Source organism: Anomaloglossus baeobatrachus, chromosome 1, assembly GCF_048569485.1.
Source record: "Anomaloglossus baeobatrachus isolate aAnoBae1 chromosome 1, aAnoBae1.hap1, whole genome shotgun sequence".
NCBI lineage: Eukaryota > Metazoa > Chordata > Amphibia > Anura > Aromobatidae > Anomaloglossus > Anomaloglossus baeobatrachus.
The window spans coordinates 73,975,181-73,987,713 of record NC_134353.1 but is presented as its reverse complement, the minus strand read 5'-3'; the positions used below and the strand labels follow the sequence as shown (position 1 = coordinate 73,987,713).

Genomic DNA, 12,533 nt, shown 5'->3' with positions numbered 1-12,533 from the left:
CTGTTGTCATCCGTGGACGCCCAGGCCTTTTTGAGTTCCCAAGCTCACCAGTCAATTCCTTTTTTCTCAGAATGTACCCGACTGTTGATTTTGCTACTCCAAGCATGTCTGCTATCTCTCTGATGGATTTTTTCTTTTTTTTCAGCCTCAGGATGTTCTGCTTCACCTCAATTGAGAGTTCCTTAGACCGCATGTTGTCTGGTCACAGCAACAGCTTCCAAATGCAAAACCACACACCTGTAATCAACCCCAGACCTTTTAACTACTTCATTGATTACAGGTTAACGAGGGAGACGCCTTCAGAGTTAATTGCAGCCCTTAGAGTCCCTTGTCCAATTACTTTTGGTCCCTTGAAAAAGAGAAGGCTATGCATTACAGAGCTATGATTCCTAAACCCTTTCTCCGATTTGGATGTGAAAACTCTCATATTGCAGCTGGGAGTGTGCACTTTCAGCCCATATTATATATATAATTGTATTTCTGAACATGTTTTTGTAAACAGCTAAAATAACAAAACTTGTGTCACTGTCCAAATATTTCTGGCCCTGACTGTATGTATGACACTCATCCAACTTTTTGGGATGAGAATCTGTTGTAGTACCAGGCACAACCTCTACAGATCACATAGCGCTGTGCTGTGACGGCTCCCTTGATCAGTGATGTGATGACAATCAGTCACCTATTGTAAGGAGAGGTGAACAGTTATGAAGCTCTAGAACCAGAACAAATAAAACCAAACCATGATCTGGACTCCGGTCCAGAAGTTGGATCGGGATTCCCTAGCCTCTAGCCAGGAGGCCTGAAGATCGCATGTTTCCTGCCGGCATTCATGGTTCTTTTGATTAGCCTTTCTGGCGGCACTATGGTGTGTGTGCATTATCCTGCAAAGAGAATATCACGCTGGGACGGCTAATCAAAAAGGGATGCCACCCGGCAGGAGGGGATTGCGGAGTACTGACCTGACTGCTAGACCTGGGTCTTGCCAACTGATTTGTTCATCTCTAGTGTAAACTTATCAGTCATTTCAGGCTGTGGAGAGGACACTAGCATCCTTTAATGGCAAAAAAATGAAGTACATAGGTTTCTATATAATCACTTTCTCAGCTGAACCCTAATTATGTAAAAAGAGAAGGTTACATTGAAAAACTGAATTACATGGGTAAATCTACCCATCTGTCTCTCTGCCCGTGATATCTGGTCTATATGCTCCCTTAAGCACTGACCCTTTAAGCTTAAGCGGTAAGTAAAATATGTACATACCGGGCTCCTTGCCATTGACAATTGCTGTGCCATTCTCCACATTACACTCTCCATCTGAGCTCGGCCTCTCTGACAATTTCTGAGTGAAATAAAGTGGTAAGAGTAAGTACGGTATAAAGGCGGCCTGTGGTCAAGTTTTTTCATTTAATTATTTCCTTATTTTTTTTTATTTTTTTTTTAATAAAAAGCTCCATGGACCTAGACGATCAAATTCTGGCTGCCAATGGCCACCACTAGAGGGAGCTCACTGCCCACTGCTACCATGTAATGGAGCTTAATGCATGCTGTATTCACTAGGCTCCTATGCTCCCCCTAGTGGTGGCTGCAAGGTGAAAAGGTCAGCAGATAGGTGATATTAACTTGTCTTCTTCAGACAACCCTCTTTATAACCTACTTTATTATATTTATCAGTAATATTTCTGTTGACTAAAATGTAAAGTTGTTGTCGTCCAGTGAAAACAAGTTCTCACCCATCCACAGAATTTTATATTTACTGCACACCCCCAGCACGTAGCCACCACTAGAGGGAGCTTGGAAGCCTAGAGCAAACGATCTCCATCTACATTGGATTTCATTATAACAGCGTGAAGTGATCTCATTCTAGTGGTGGCTGCATGCAGGGGTTGTCTGATGAAAACAAGTTATTACCTATCCACAGAACTTATTTTTACTGCATACCCCCAGCTTGCAGCCACCACTAGGGGGAGTTTAGAAGCCTAGAGCAAACGATTTACATTTACATTGGATTTAATTATAACAGTGTGCAGTGAGCTCCCTCTAGTGGTGGCTGCATGCACGGGTTGTCTGATGAAAACAAGTTCTGCGGAGAAGTACCGTATTTTTCGCTTTATAAGACGCACTTTTGTTCCCCCAAATTTTGGGGGAAAGTAGGGGGTGCGTCTTATAATCCGAATATACGGGGGGGGGGGGTGTATATATATATATATATACACACACTACAGAGTCCAGGGGAGGTGCGGGCAGCTCTGGAGCTCTGCTGGGGATCTTGTGAAAGCTGGGAGCAGCAGACTTTGATCTCCTGCACCCGCTCATATAATATGCACAGCTGCTGTCCACCACCATGGTGCTGAAAGTGCACCGCGGCGATAGGCTGGGGCAGCAGTGTATATTATATCTGCCTGCCCCTTCTTTGATTGCACATGCCCCCTCCCCCGTGTTAGCCATGTCCCCTATGCTGCTGCAAACAGTAAAATAATATACTTTTTACTCACCTCCTCCAGCGTGTCTGCCCGGCCTCCCTCCTGCTGCTGTGATAAGGCACAAGAGATTTCACTCTGCCGTGCCGATCACATGACCAGCCGAGAACCAGGAAATGCAGGAGGCCGGAGATCAACCCCGAGGAGGGGGACACAGACAGGACAATGCTGGAGAAGGTAAGGAAAGTTTATTTTCCTAAAAGCAGCAGCATGGGGCGATATATAACACAGGGAGCTGTGTGCCAGCAATAGTGGGCCATGTGCCAGCAATAGTGGGCCATGTGCCGCTACATGGGGCCGTGTGCCGCCACATGGGGCCATGTGCCAGCAATAGTGGGCCGTGTGCCGCCACATGGGGCCATGTGCCAGCAATAGTGGGCCGTGTGCCGCCACATGGGGCCGTGTGCCGCCACATGGGGCCGGGTGCCGCCACATGGGGCCATGTGCCAGCAATAGTGGGCTGTGTGCAGCCACATGGGGCCGTGTGCAGCCACATGGGGCCGTGTACCGCCACATGGGGCCGTGTGCCGCCACATGGGGCCGGGTGCCGCCACATGGGGCCGGGTGCCGCCACATGGGGCCGGGTGCCGCCACATGGGGCCGGGTGCCGCCACATGGGGCCGGGTGCCGCCACATGGGGCCATGTGCCAGCAATAGTGGGCTGTGTGTAGCCACATGGGGCCGTGTGCCGCCACATGGGGCCATGTGCCAGCAATAGTGGGCCGTGTGCAGCCACATGGGGCCGTGTGCAGCCACATGGGGCCGTGTGCAGCCACATGGGGCCGTGTGCAGCCACATGGGGCCGTGTGCAGCCACATGGGGCCGTGTGCAGCCACATGGGGCCATGTGCCAGCAATAGTGGGCCGTGTGCAGCCACATGAGGCCATGTGCCAGCAATAGTGGGCCATGTGCCGCCACATGGGGCCGTGTGCCGCCACATGGGGCCATGTGCCAGCAATAGTGGGCCGTGTGCAGCCACATGGGGCCATGTGCAGCCACATGGGGCCGTGTGCAGCCACATGGGGCCGTGTGCAGCCACATGGGGCCGTGTGCAGCCACATGGGGCCGTGTGCAGCCACATGGGGCCGTGTGCCGCCACAGTGGGCCGTGTGCCGCCACAGTGGGCCGTGTGCCGCCACAGTGGGCCGTGTGCCGCCACAGTGGGCCGTGTGCCGCCACAGTGGGCCGTGTGCCAGCCACAGTGGGCCGTGTGCCAGCCACAGTGGGCTGTGTGCCAGCCATAGAGGATGTGTGCCAGGCATAGGGGACATGTGGCATCACTGGGCCATATCCAGATTCAGAGGGCTAATTTTAGGATGGGGGGGGCTATGAGGGACATATACCCTATATGATTTGTCAGACGGACACTGGCATTATAAGACGGACCCCATTTATTAAAAAATTCTCTATTCCTTCACCAAATTTGGGGGTGCGTCTTATAATCAGGTGCGTCTTATAAAGCGAAAAATACGGTAATTTATTTTCACCTTACAACCCCTTTTCAATTTTAGTCCCAAGGAATATTACTGATAAATATAATAAATTATATGATAAATGAACGCCTCGCACAAGGATATACCTTTTCTATTTCTGTCTTTGGCACGGGAGAACTTGATGAGTGTCCATCTGAGTCCACAGACCCCCCGAAGCTACTGCACACTTCTTTAATCACCTGCAACACAGGGAAACAATGGAGACCTTACATGTTAGGTGATATTACAAAACAGCAAAGTTCAGTAATTTTGTAAATGTTATCAATCTATTTATAAATCTGCAACATTGGGCTCAAAAATCCCTGCTTTTCTCCGTGACTTAAAATGATAAAAACTTTAGTTGCCAGCAGCCACCACTAGAGGGCGCACAGAATAGTACAAATGTCTGCATACAGCTCCTCCTAGTGGTGGCTTATGAAAAATCCCCTTTTAGTATTTTGCAGCCTGTCTTGTAAGTACATGTGTCCTTATGTCCTAAGTCTTCACAAGTGTTCTCATTGTCATTCTGGTGGTGTGTATTTCATTTTCCATTTACATCACGAGTCAGTCTGCAGGTGTGAAGTCCACATAATGGTCGTAGATTATACCAAGCGGCTGAACCAACATCAAAAGCCGTGTAATGGACGAGGCCCAAAATAAACAGCGTTTTCCACAGGACTGCTGCATTTTTTACATATAAGTTTTTGCAAAGAAAACAAAATGGTCTGTCCTTGATAATAATAACACTGCCGGCGATGAATAGCAACCAGATCCATCGTCTTATTATGTTACTTATTCAAACAAACATATGAAATGCATTATATATAAGGATTAAAAGGGGTTGTCTAAAATAAGTAAACATGGCCGCCTTTCTTCGTCTCTCTCTCTCTTTCTGTCTGTCTCCCCATCTGCCTCTCTGTCTGTGCCTGTCTGTCTCTTTCTCTATCTCTTTATCCATCTCTCTGTGTCTCTCTGTCTCAGTTTGTCTATCTCGGGATTCCCCAGGAAAGTAACTAAGTCTCTCTGTCTGTCTCCTTCCCTCTCTGCCTCCCTCTCTCCCTCTCTGTCTCCCTCCCTCTCTGTCTGCCTCTCTCCCTCTCTGTCTCCCTCCCTCTCTGTCTGCCTCTATCCCTCTCTGTCTCCCTCCCTCTCTGTCTGCCTCTCTCCCTCTCTGTCTCCCTCCCTCTCTGTCTGCCTCTCTCCCTCTCTGTCTCCCTCCCTCTCTGCCTCCCTCTCTCCCTCTCTGTCTCCCTCCCTCTCTGTCTGCCTCTATCCCTCTCTGTCTCCCTCCCTCTCTGTCTGCCTCTTTCTCTGTCTGTCTCCCTCCCTCTCTGTCTGCCTCCTTCCCTCTCTGACTCCCTCCCTCTCTGTCTGACTCCCTCCCTCTCTGTCTGACTCCCTCCCTCTCTGTCTGTCTCCCTCCCTGTCTGTCTCCCTCCCTGTCTGTCTCCCTCCCTGTCTGTCTCCCTCCCTGTCTGTCTCCCTCCCTGTCTGTCTCTCTCCCTCTCTGTCTGCCTCTCTCTCTGTCTGTCTCCCTCCCTGTCTGTCTGTCTCCCTCCCTCTGTCTGTCTGTCTCCCTGTCTGTCTGTCTCCCTCCCTCTCTGTCTGTCTCCCTTCCTCTCTATCTGTCTCCTTCCCAGTCTCCCTCTCTGTCTGTCTCTCTCTCTATCAGTCTCTCCACCAAAATCATAGCACCTAACACAGAAGCTTCTTATACTAAGAATGTCCTTCGTTCCTATAGCAACCAATCACAGCTGCTATTAATGACCTGTAGCTCCCAGATCCATTGACTTTAATGTAAGTAGGTTTTCTGGCAAATAACTGTAAAGTTAGGGGTTAAATTCCCCTCTCAAAACATAGTCTATGAGTCACATGAGGCATCTGTGCAAAATTTTGTGATTCCTTTAGTGGACACACACACATACACTCAGCTTGATATGGGAGATATATATATATATATATATATATATATATACACAGTCTTGGGTGTTTAGCTACATTAGTGCACAGAAATGATGCCTGACTCCAGCCTACCTACATTATCTGTTGGCGGTATTAGGTGGTCTGAAATTCACAATCTGTCTACATCAGGTCCCATCATCATGCTTTATACTGCAAGTGTGAGGTCAACATGATGACACACTATAAAGAATAAGCAAGGAAAAAAATAAAAGGAAGCCGCCAAGCATATACTGTGAGAAATAAACTTCCGAAATTCTCTTTGGTCCTAATAAAATCGTAAATGCCGTAAAGACGTCATCTCTACAGACCCCAAAGCATAATAAACAGGAGAGGGAAGGGGCTAAAAAAGTATAAAATAGTTTTCCAGTGCTGCTGTAGTGCTTGGTAGCTCCATAGGGGTTTCGTGGATCACCGACTCATTTTAATGGGTGTAATGCAGTACTTCATTTGCCCTGCGGAGGCGCTGCAGGGAAACCATACACTTCTGGATTGGCGCCAGCTCAGATTCCAGAAGCAGTGGGACCCTTCATGAACAAGAAGTAAATGTTCCCAAATCTAGACCAGTATGACCAGTGACTCCATGGGCTTTGTACCTAATCCTGACCCGTTCAGTCCACGTACAGCCCAGACCCTTCCCTCGCACTCAGGAATCCAATTACTCAGCATCCTGGGACTTTATTTTTACCTCTTGTTTGACATTTGAACCCATTGTGGACTTTTTTTGGCTCGTAGCGCTGATTAACGTTATTTTGGCAAGAGCTGTGTGTAATGCAAGCTGCAGACAAAACACTGGGAAGCGCTTTGGCAAGTGCACAAAGTAGCGTTCAGGAATGTGTGCTCCTCCGTCCAGCCGTCCCCCTGTCACACCTCGTGCGCTTATAGGTGCGGACTCACATTAAACACATGTTTATGTTATAAGCCTTATCTGGCTGAAAACTGCTGCGCTCACCACATTCTGCGCTGACCGGCTGTACACGAAGACGTCTCACAGGAAGACTCATGTTAAAAGGCTTTTGTCTGATTAGATCGGTCCTGTGCTCCTACGCTCGAAGCCATCCAGAAGCTACTGCTGCTTACAGCTTGTAAACTCTCAGACAGCGCCACAAGCTACTATCTACAAGAGCCACACTCCATAAAATCATTATTTCATTATTATTATTCTTTTTAGGGGCCACTGCTTGTTTGTTTTTATCCCAATACACAGCTCCAAGTCCTCTCCATAGAGTTAATTCTACCTGTAGCCACCACTAGAGGGAGCTTATTGTGTACACTGTCCCCTCCATAAAAAGTTCAAGATCCAAATGCTACCTGCTAGATGGAGCTTATAGCGTAAGCTCTTCCCTCCATAAGAAGTTCCAGATCTAAATTCTATGTGCGGCCACCACTAGAGGGAGCTTATCGCATACACTGTCCCCTTCATAAAAAGTTCCAGATACAAATTCTACCTGCAGCCACCACTAGAGGGAGCTTATTGTGTACACTGTCCCCTCCATAAAAAGTTCAAGATCCAAATGCTACCTGCTAGATGGAGCTTATAGCGTAAGCTCTTCCCTCCATAAGAAGTTCCACATCTAAATTCTATCTGCGGCCACCACTAGAGGGAGCTTATTGCATACATTTTCCCCTCCAAAAAATTTCCAGATCCAAATGCTATCTGTGGCCACCACTAGAGGGAGCTTATCGCATACACTGTCCCCTTCATAAAAAGTTCCAGATACAAATTCTACCTGCAGCCACCACTAGAGGGAGCTTATCACGTACACAGTGCCCTCCATAAAAAGTTCCAGATCCAAATGCTATTTGGGCCACCACTAGAGGGAGCTTATCACGTACACTGTCCTCTCCATAAAAAGTTCCAGATCCAAATTCTACCTGTGGCCACCACCAGAGGAAGCTTATCACGTATATGTCCCCTCCATAAAAAGTTCCAGACCCAAATGCTATCTGTGGCCACCACTAGAGGGAATTTATCGAGTATACTTCCCTTCCATAAAAACTTCCAGATCCAAATTCTACCTGCGACCACCACTAGAGGGAGCCTGGGAGCTTAACGCATACACTGAATTCTATAAGATCGCAGTATGCAGCAAGCTGCTGACAATACGCAGATGATTTGGAGCTCTGTAGCACTAATAAATATAAGAGCACAGGATGTTAAAACTAATGAGGATCTGAGGATGAAAGTTGAATTTATTTTTTTTAAAGAGAACCTGTCGAGCCTTTTTAAATATAAAAGCAGTGCTATAGCTTTGTCGATTGATAAACACGATACCTTTCTTGTGGAGATCTGATGAGCCAGTCATGAGAATCTAGTGTAGAAGTCAATCATGTAAATCAGGATGAACCTACCTGCACAGGGGGTGTGTCAGGGCACTTGGTGTATTGACACGCCCACAGGGCACAGCCATACTGATTTGCATATAGATTCTACACTAGATTTCTCATGACTGGGCCATCAGATTTTTACAAAAAAGGTATATTTATTGTGAGAAAAGCACTACCACCATATGTAAAAATAAGTTAATGGGTTCCGTTAAAATGGAGGCAGGTGAGTATAACACAGAGGGCAGGGGACTTATATTTTGTTACGTGTGTGTCACGCTTGATAGATAGTCTTGTAGTGTCCGGCTATAGAAGGTTACAGCTTGTGGCTACACAAGCTGCTCTCTGACTTTCCCTGCTTGGGGTTAATCCTTCTTTTTTTCTCTTTAGGACCCTGCGGAGTTCCTCACCTTTTCAGTTCTTAATCTTCAGCACTTCCCTTTGTGTCTTTAAATACTCTCACTTCCCCTTACTCTGTGCTGGTGATAGGTTTAAACAACCTTTAACAAGTCTTCAGTGCAAGCAGTCGGCTTGTATACATCTGGAGAAACTTTGCTGTTGTTGCAGTTCCTCTCCCTGAGTCATCTGGAGATAAGTTATTCCTTTACTTTCCCCTGTCTGTATTCCCTGTGTGTTCTTTAGAGCTTAATGGGGTTGACTAAGCACTCATCCCATCCGCTCCCTACCTATGGCCTATTTCAGGGTCAGCCAGGGTCAGGTATCCAGCTCGGCGCATAGACGCGGAAGCTATCTAGGGTAATGAGGGAAGCCAGGGACCAGCAGTAGGTTTGGTTTCCCCTTTCCCTAGACACAGTGTTTCCTTTCCCTTCCGTCATTCGCTTGTTACGTCCCCATACCAGGTGTGACACATTTGGCGCACCACTCCAGCGCTGAAAAAAATAGTATGGATGGATGGGAAGATAAATAAAGAGATAAGTATTAGATCGATAGACTGAAAAACAGACAGCTAGGAGGTGAGATGGGTAGATACATTGATGAGATACATGGGAGATGGATATATAATCATGACATGGATGAATACTACGTCGGGGTCTCTTAACTATCATATAATTATATAGGATTCTGATACATTTTGGGGACCCTTCGACTCAAGGGCCAACCTCCGCAGCCCTCCATATTTACTCACCTAACCGGTGTGTTTAGCGACTTATCCTTCAATTCGAGGCTCATCTGGGGTACGACATGAGGCCCTGGGTCAAATCTTCAGATGTAAATTATACAGCTCTCAGTGACTTAGAACGTCTGCGTTCTCAGGCGGAATTCTTCTGTTTTCATCCCAAGTCGTGACCCTTTCCTCATGCTAATTAATAGTTATTGTATTTGGGCTTTTAAATGACAGTGATATTAGCGGACGATTTCCTTGTGAGCAGCCCTCAGGCCATTAATGTGGTTTTGCTGTCTAGACACAGTTTACATCAGATGTGGGCTTTGCTTCCCATTACCCCTCCATCTGCCGTGTAGCATACTCTGTGTTTCTATCACATAAGGCAGATCCGGGAACACCACAACTGCTGATCGATGGCTTAACAAGTCGATTGGCGCTTATTTGATGCCCCTTCACACCGGCAAACTGTATGGAGATGATTGATCATGTATTTAGCTGATAATTCGGGTCCATATATTTATCATATTGTCTGCAGAGCGCACTTACACTTCAATGATCAGGAATGAGCGCACTTATAGCTGAAGGATTAGGAATGAGCGCACTTACACCTCAATGATGGGGAATGAGCGCACTTACACCTCAATGATGGGGAATGAGTGCACTTACACCTCAATGATGGGGAATGAGCGCACTTAGGCTATTTGCACACGTTGCGTTTTTTCCCGCGTTAACGCTGCGTTTGGAACTGCAACGTTTCAGTGCCAAATTGCATGCGTTCTGCTTCCCCAGCAAAGTCTATGAGAAGTCCGAAAATTCAATGCGCACGCTGAATTCTTAAACGCAGCGTTTTGGATGCCAAAAATCGCTGCGGAAAAAAAAGCAGCATGTCACTTCTTTTGTGCGTTGTAGCTGCGTTCTCCACCCATTGAAATCAATGATGTGGGTCAAAACACAACCAAAAGGCACTTGGACTGCATTTTTGTTGCGTTCAGCATGCTTTTTTGACAAACAAAACGCAGGTCTTTTCAGTTTCTCTCTGTCAATGTCGGTCAATCTCTGTCTGTTGGTCGGTCGGTCTCTTTCTTTGTCAGTTGGTCGCTCTGTCTCTCTCTCTCTCTGTCCGTCAGTCTCTCTCTCTCTCTGTCTGTCCCTCTCTCTGTCCGTCGGTCGGTCTCTCCCCCTCTCTCATACTCTCCAATCACCGGCGCGGCGCTTCACAGCTGTTAAAAAAACTCCGGTGGCTTTTACTATTTTGAAAAAGCCGGCCTCTCATTATTCAATCTCGTATTCCCTGCTTTCCCCGCCCTCCGGCGCCTATAATTGGTTCCAGTCAGACACGCCCCCATGCTGAGTGCCAGCTGTCTCACTACAAACAATCACAGCCGCCGGTGGGCGGGTCTATATTGTGCAGTAAAATAAATAAATAAGTAATTTTAAAAAAGTGACGTGTGGTCCCCCTCAATTTTGATACTAGCCAAGGTAACGCTACACGGCTGAAGGCTGGTATTCTCAGGATGGGGAGCTCCCCGTTATGGAGAGCCCCCCAGCCTAACAATATCAGCCAGCAGCCGCCCGGAATTGCCGCATCCATTAGATGAGACAGTCCCAGGACTCTACCCGGCTCATCCCGAATTGCCCTGGTGCGGTGGCAATCGGGGTAATAAGGAGTTAGTGGCAGCCCATAGCTGCCACTAAGTCCTAGGTTAATCATGGCAGGCGTCTCCCCGAGATACCTTCCATGATTAACCTGTAAGTTAAAGAAAATAAACACATACACCAGAAAAAATCCTTTATTTGGAATAAAAGACAAAAAAACCCAACCCTTCTTTCACCACTTTATTAATCCCCAAATACCCCTCCAGGTCCGACGTAATCCACACGAGGTCCCGCGACACATCCAGCTCTGCTACATGAAGCTGACAAGAGCGGCCACAGACCACGACCACTCTCTGTCAGCTCCACGCAGCAACTTAAGTGAGCCACACGATCAGCGATGACGTCAGTCAGGTTACCCGCGGCCACCGCTGGATCCTCCAACTGTGACAGCAACAAGTCGCCCGACTGACTGAAGTGAGCTGCGCGATCAGCGATGACGTCACAGGTGAGTTGCGGTCTTGGGTGGAGAACTCCAGCTGGCCACGGGTAACCTGAGTGACTGCACCGCTGATCTCACTGCTCACTTCAGTCACTCAGGGGATTAGCGGTCACCGGTGAGTCCTTCACGGGTGACCGCTAATCAGGATGCGACAGACAGACAGAGCCGCGGTATGACAATAAAGTCGGGTGAAGTTCATTCGAGTTCATTCTCATCACGCGACCCTGTCTGTGTCTGCCATCAGCAGGCATTACAGAGCTGAATTGCCGGGGGAACACACTGTAAAAAATGCACCTACAAAGCATGCAAAAAGCATGGAAAATGCATGCGTTTTGGATGTATTTTTTTCTACAAACGGAGTGTTTACATTTATCCAGTCTGCCAGAGGGTGCGTTCTTTTCCGCACTGCACAGAACGCAACGTGCGCACATACCCTTACACCTCAATGATCGGGAATGAGCGCACTAACGCATCAATAATCGTGAATGAGCGCACTTACACCTCAATGATGGGGAATAAGCGCACTTACACCTCAATGATCAGGAATGAGCACACTTACACCTCAATGATGGGGAATGAGCGCACTTACACCTCAATGATGGGGAATGAGCGCACTTACACCTCAATGATGGGGAATGAGCCCACTTACACCTCAATGATCGGGAATGAGCCCACTTACACCTCAATGATCGGGAATGAGCGCACTTACACCTCAATGATCGGGAATGAGCCCACTTGTGCCTCAATGATCGGGAATGAGCCCACTTATGCCTCAATGATGGGGAATGAGCGCACTTATGCTTTTATGATGGAGAATGAGTGCACTTACACCTTAATGATCGGGAATGAGCGCACTTATGCCTCAATGATCGGGAATGAGCCCACTTATGCCTCAATGATCGGGAATGATCGCACTTACAGCTCATTGATCAAGAATAAGCACACTTACACCTCAATGATGGGGAATGAGCGCACTTATGCTTTAAAGGGAACCTGTCATCAGAAATTTCGCCCAAAAGCTAAAAGATTCCCCCTCTGCAGCTCCTGGGCTGCATTCTAGGAAGGTCCCTGTTATTATT

The 12,533-nt window shown here is 47.6% G+C and overlaps 1 protein-coding gene across 2 annotated transcripts in view; it reads right to left on the bottom strand.

The window, feature by feature from the left end:
* AFAP1 (actin filament associated protein 1) overlaps window positions 1-12,533 on the bottom strand; it is a 193,589-nt gene that overhangs the window by 39,809 nt on the left and 141,247 nt on the right. For both annotated transcript variants that reach the window (XM_075333279.1, XM_075333289.1), the window contains exons 7-8: window positions 4,057-4,149; window positions 1,261-1,339 (exon numbers count right to left, since the gene is read on the bottom strand). In XM_075333279.1, coding sequence (XP_075189394.1) covers window positions 1,261-1,339; window positions 4,057-4,149 — 172 coding nt within the window. The remainder of the gene's footprint in view (window positions 1-1,260; window positions 1,340-4,056; window positions 4,150-12,533) is intronic.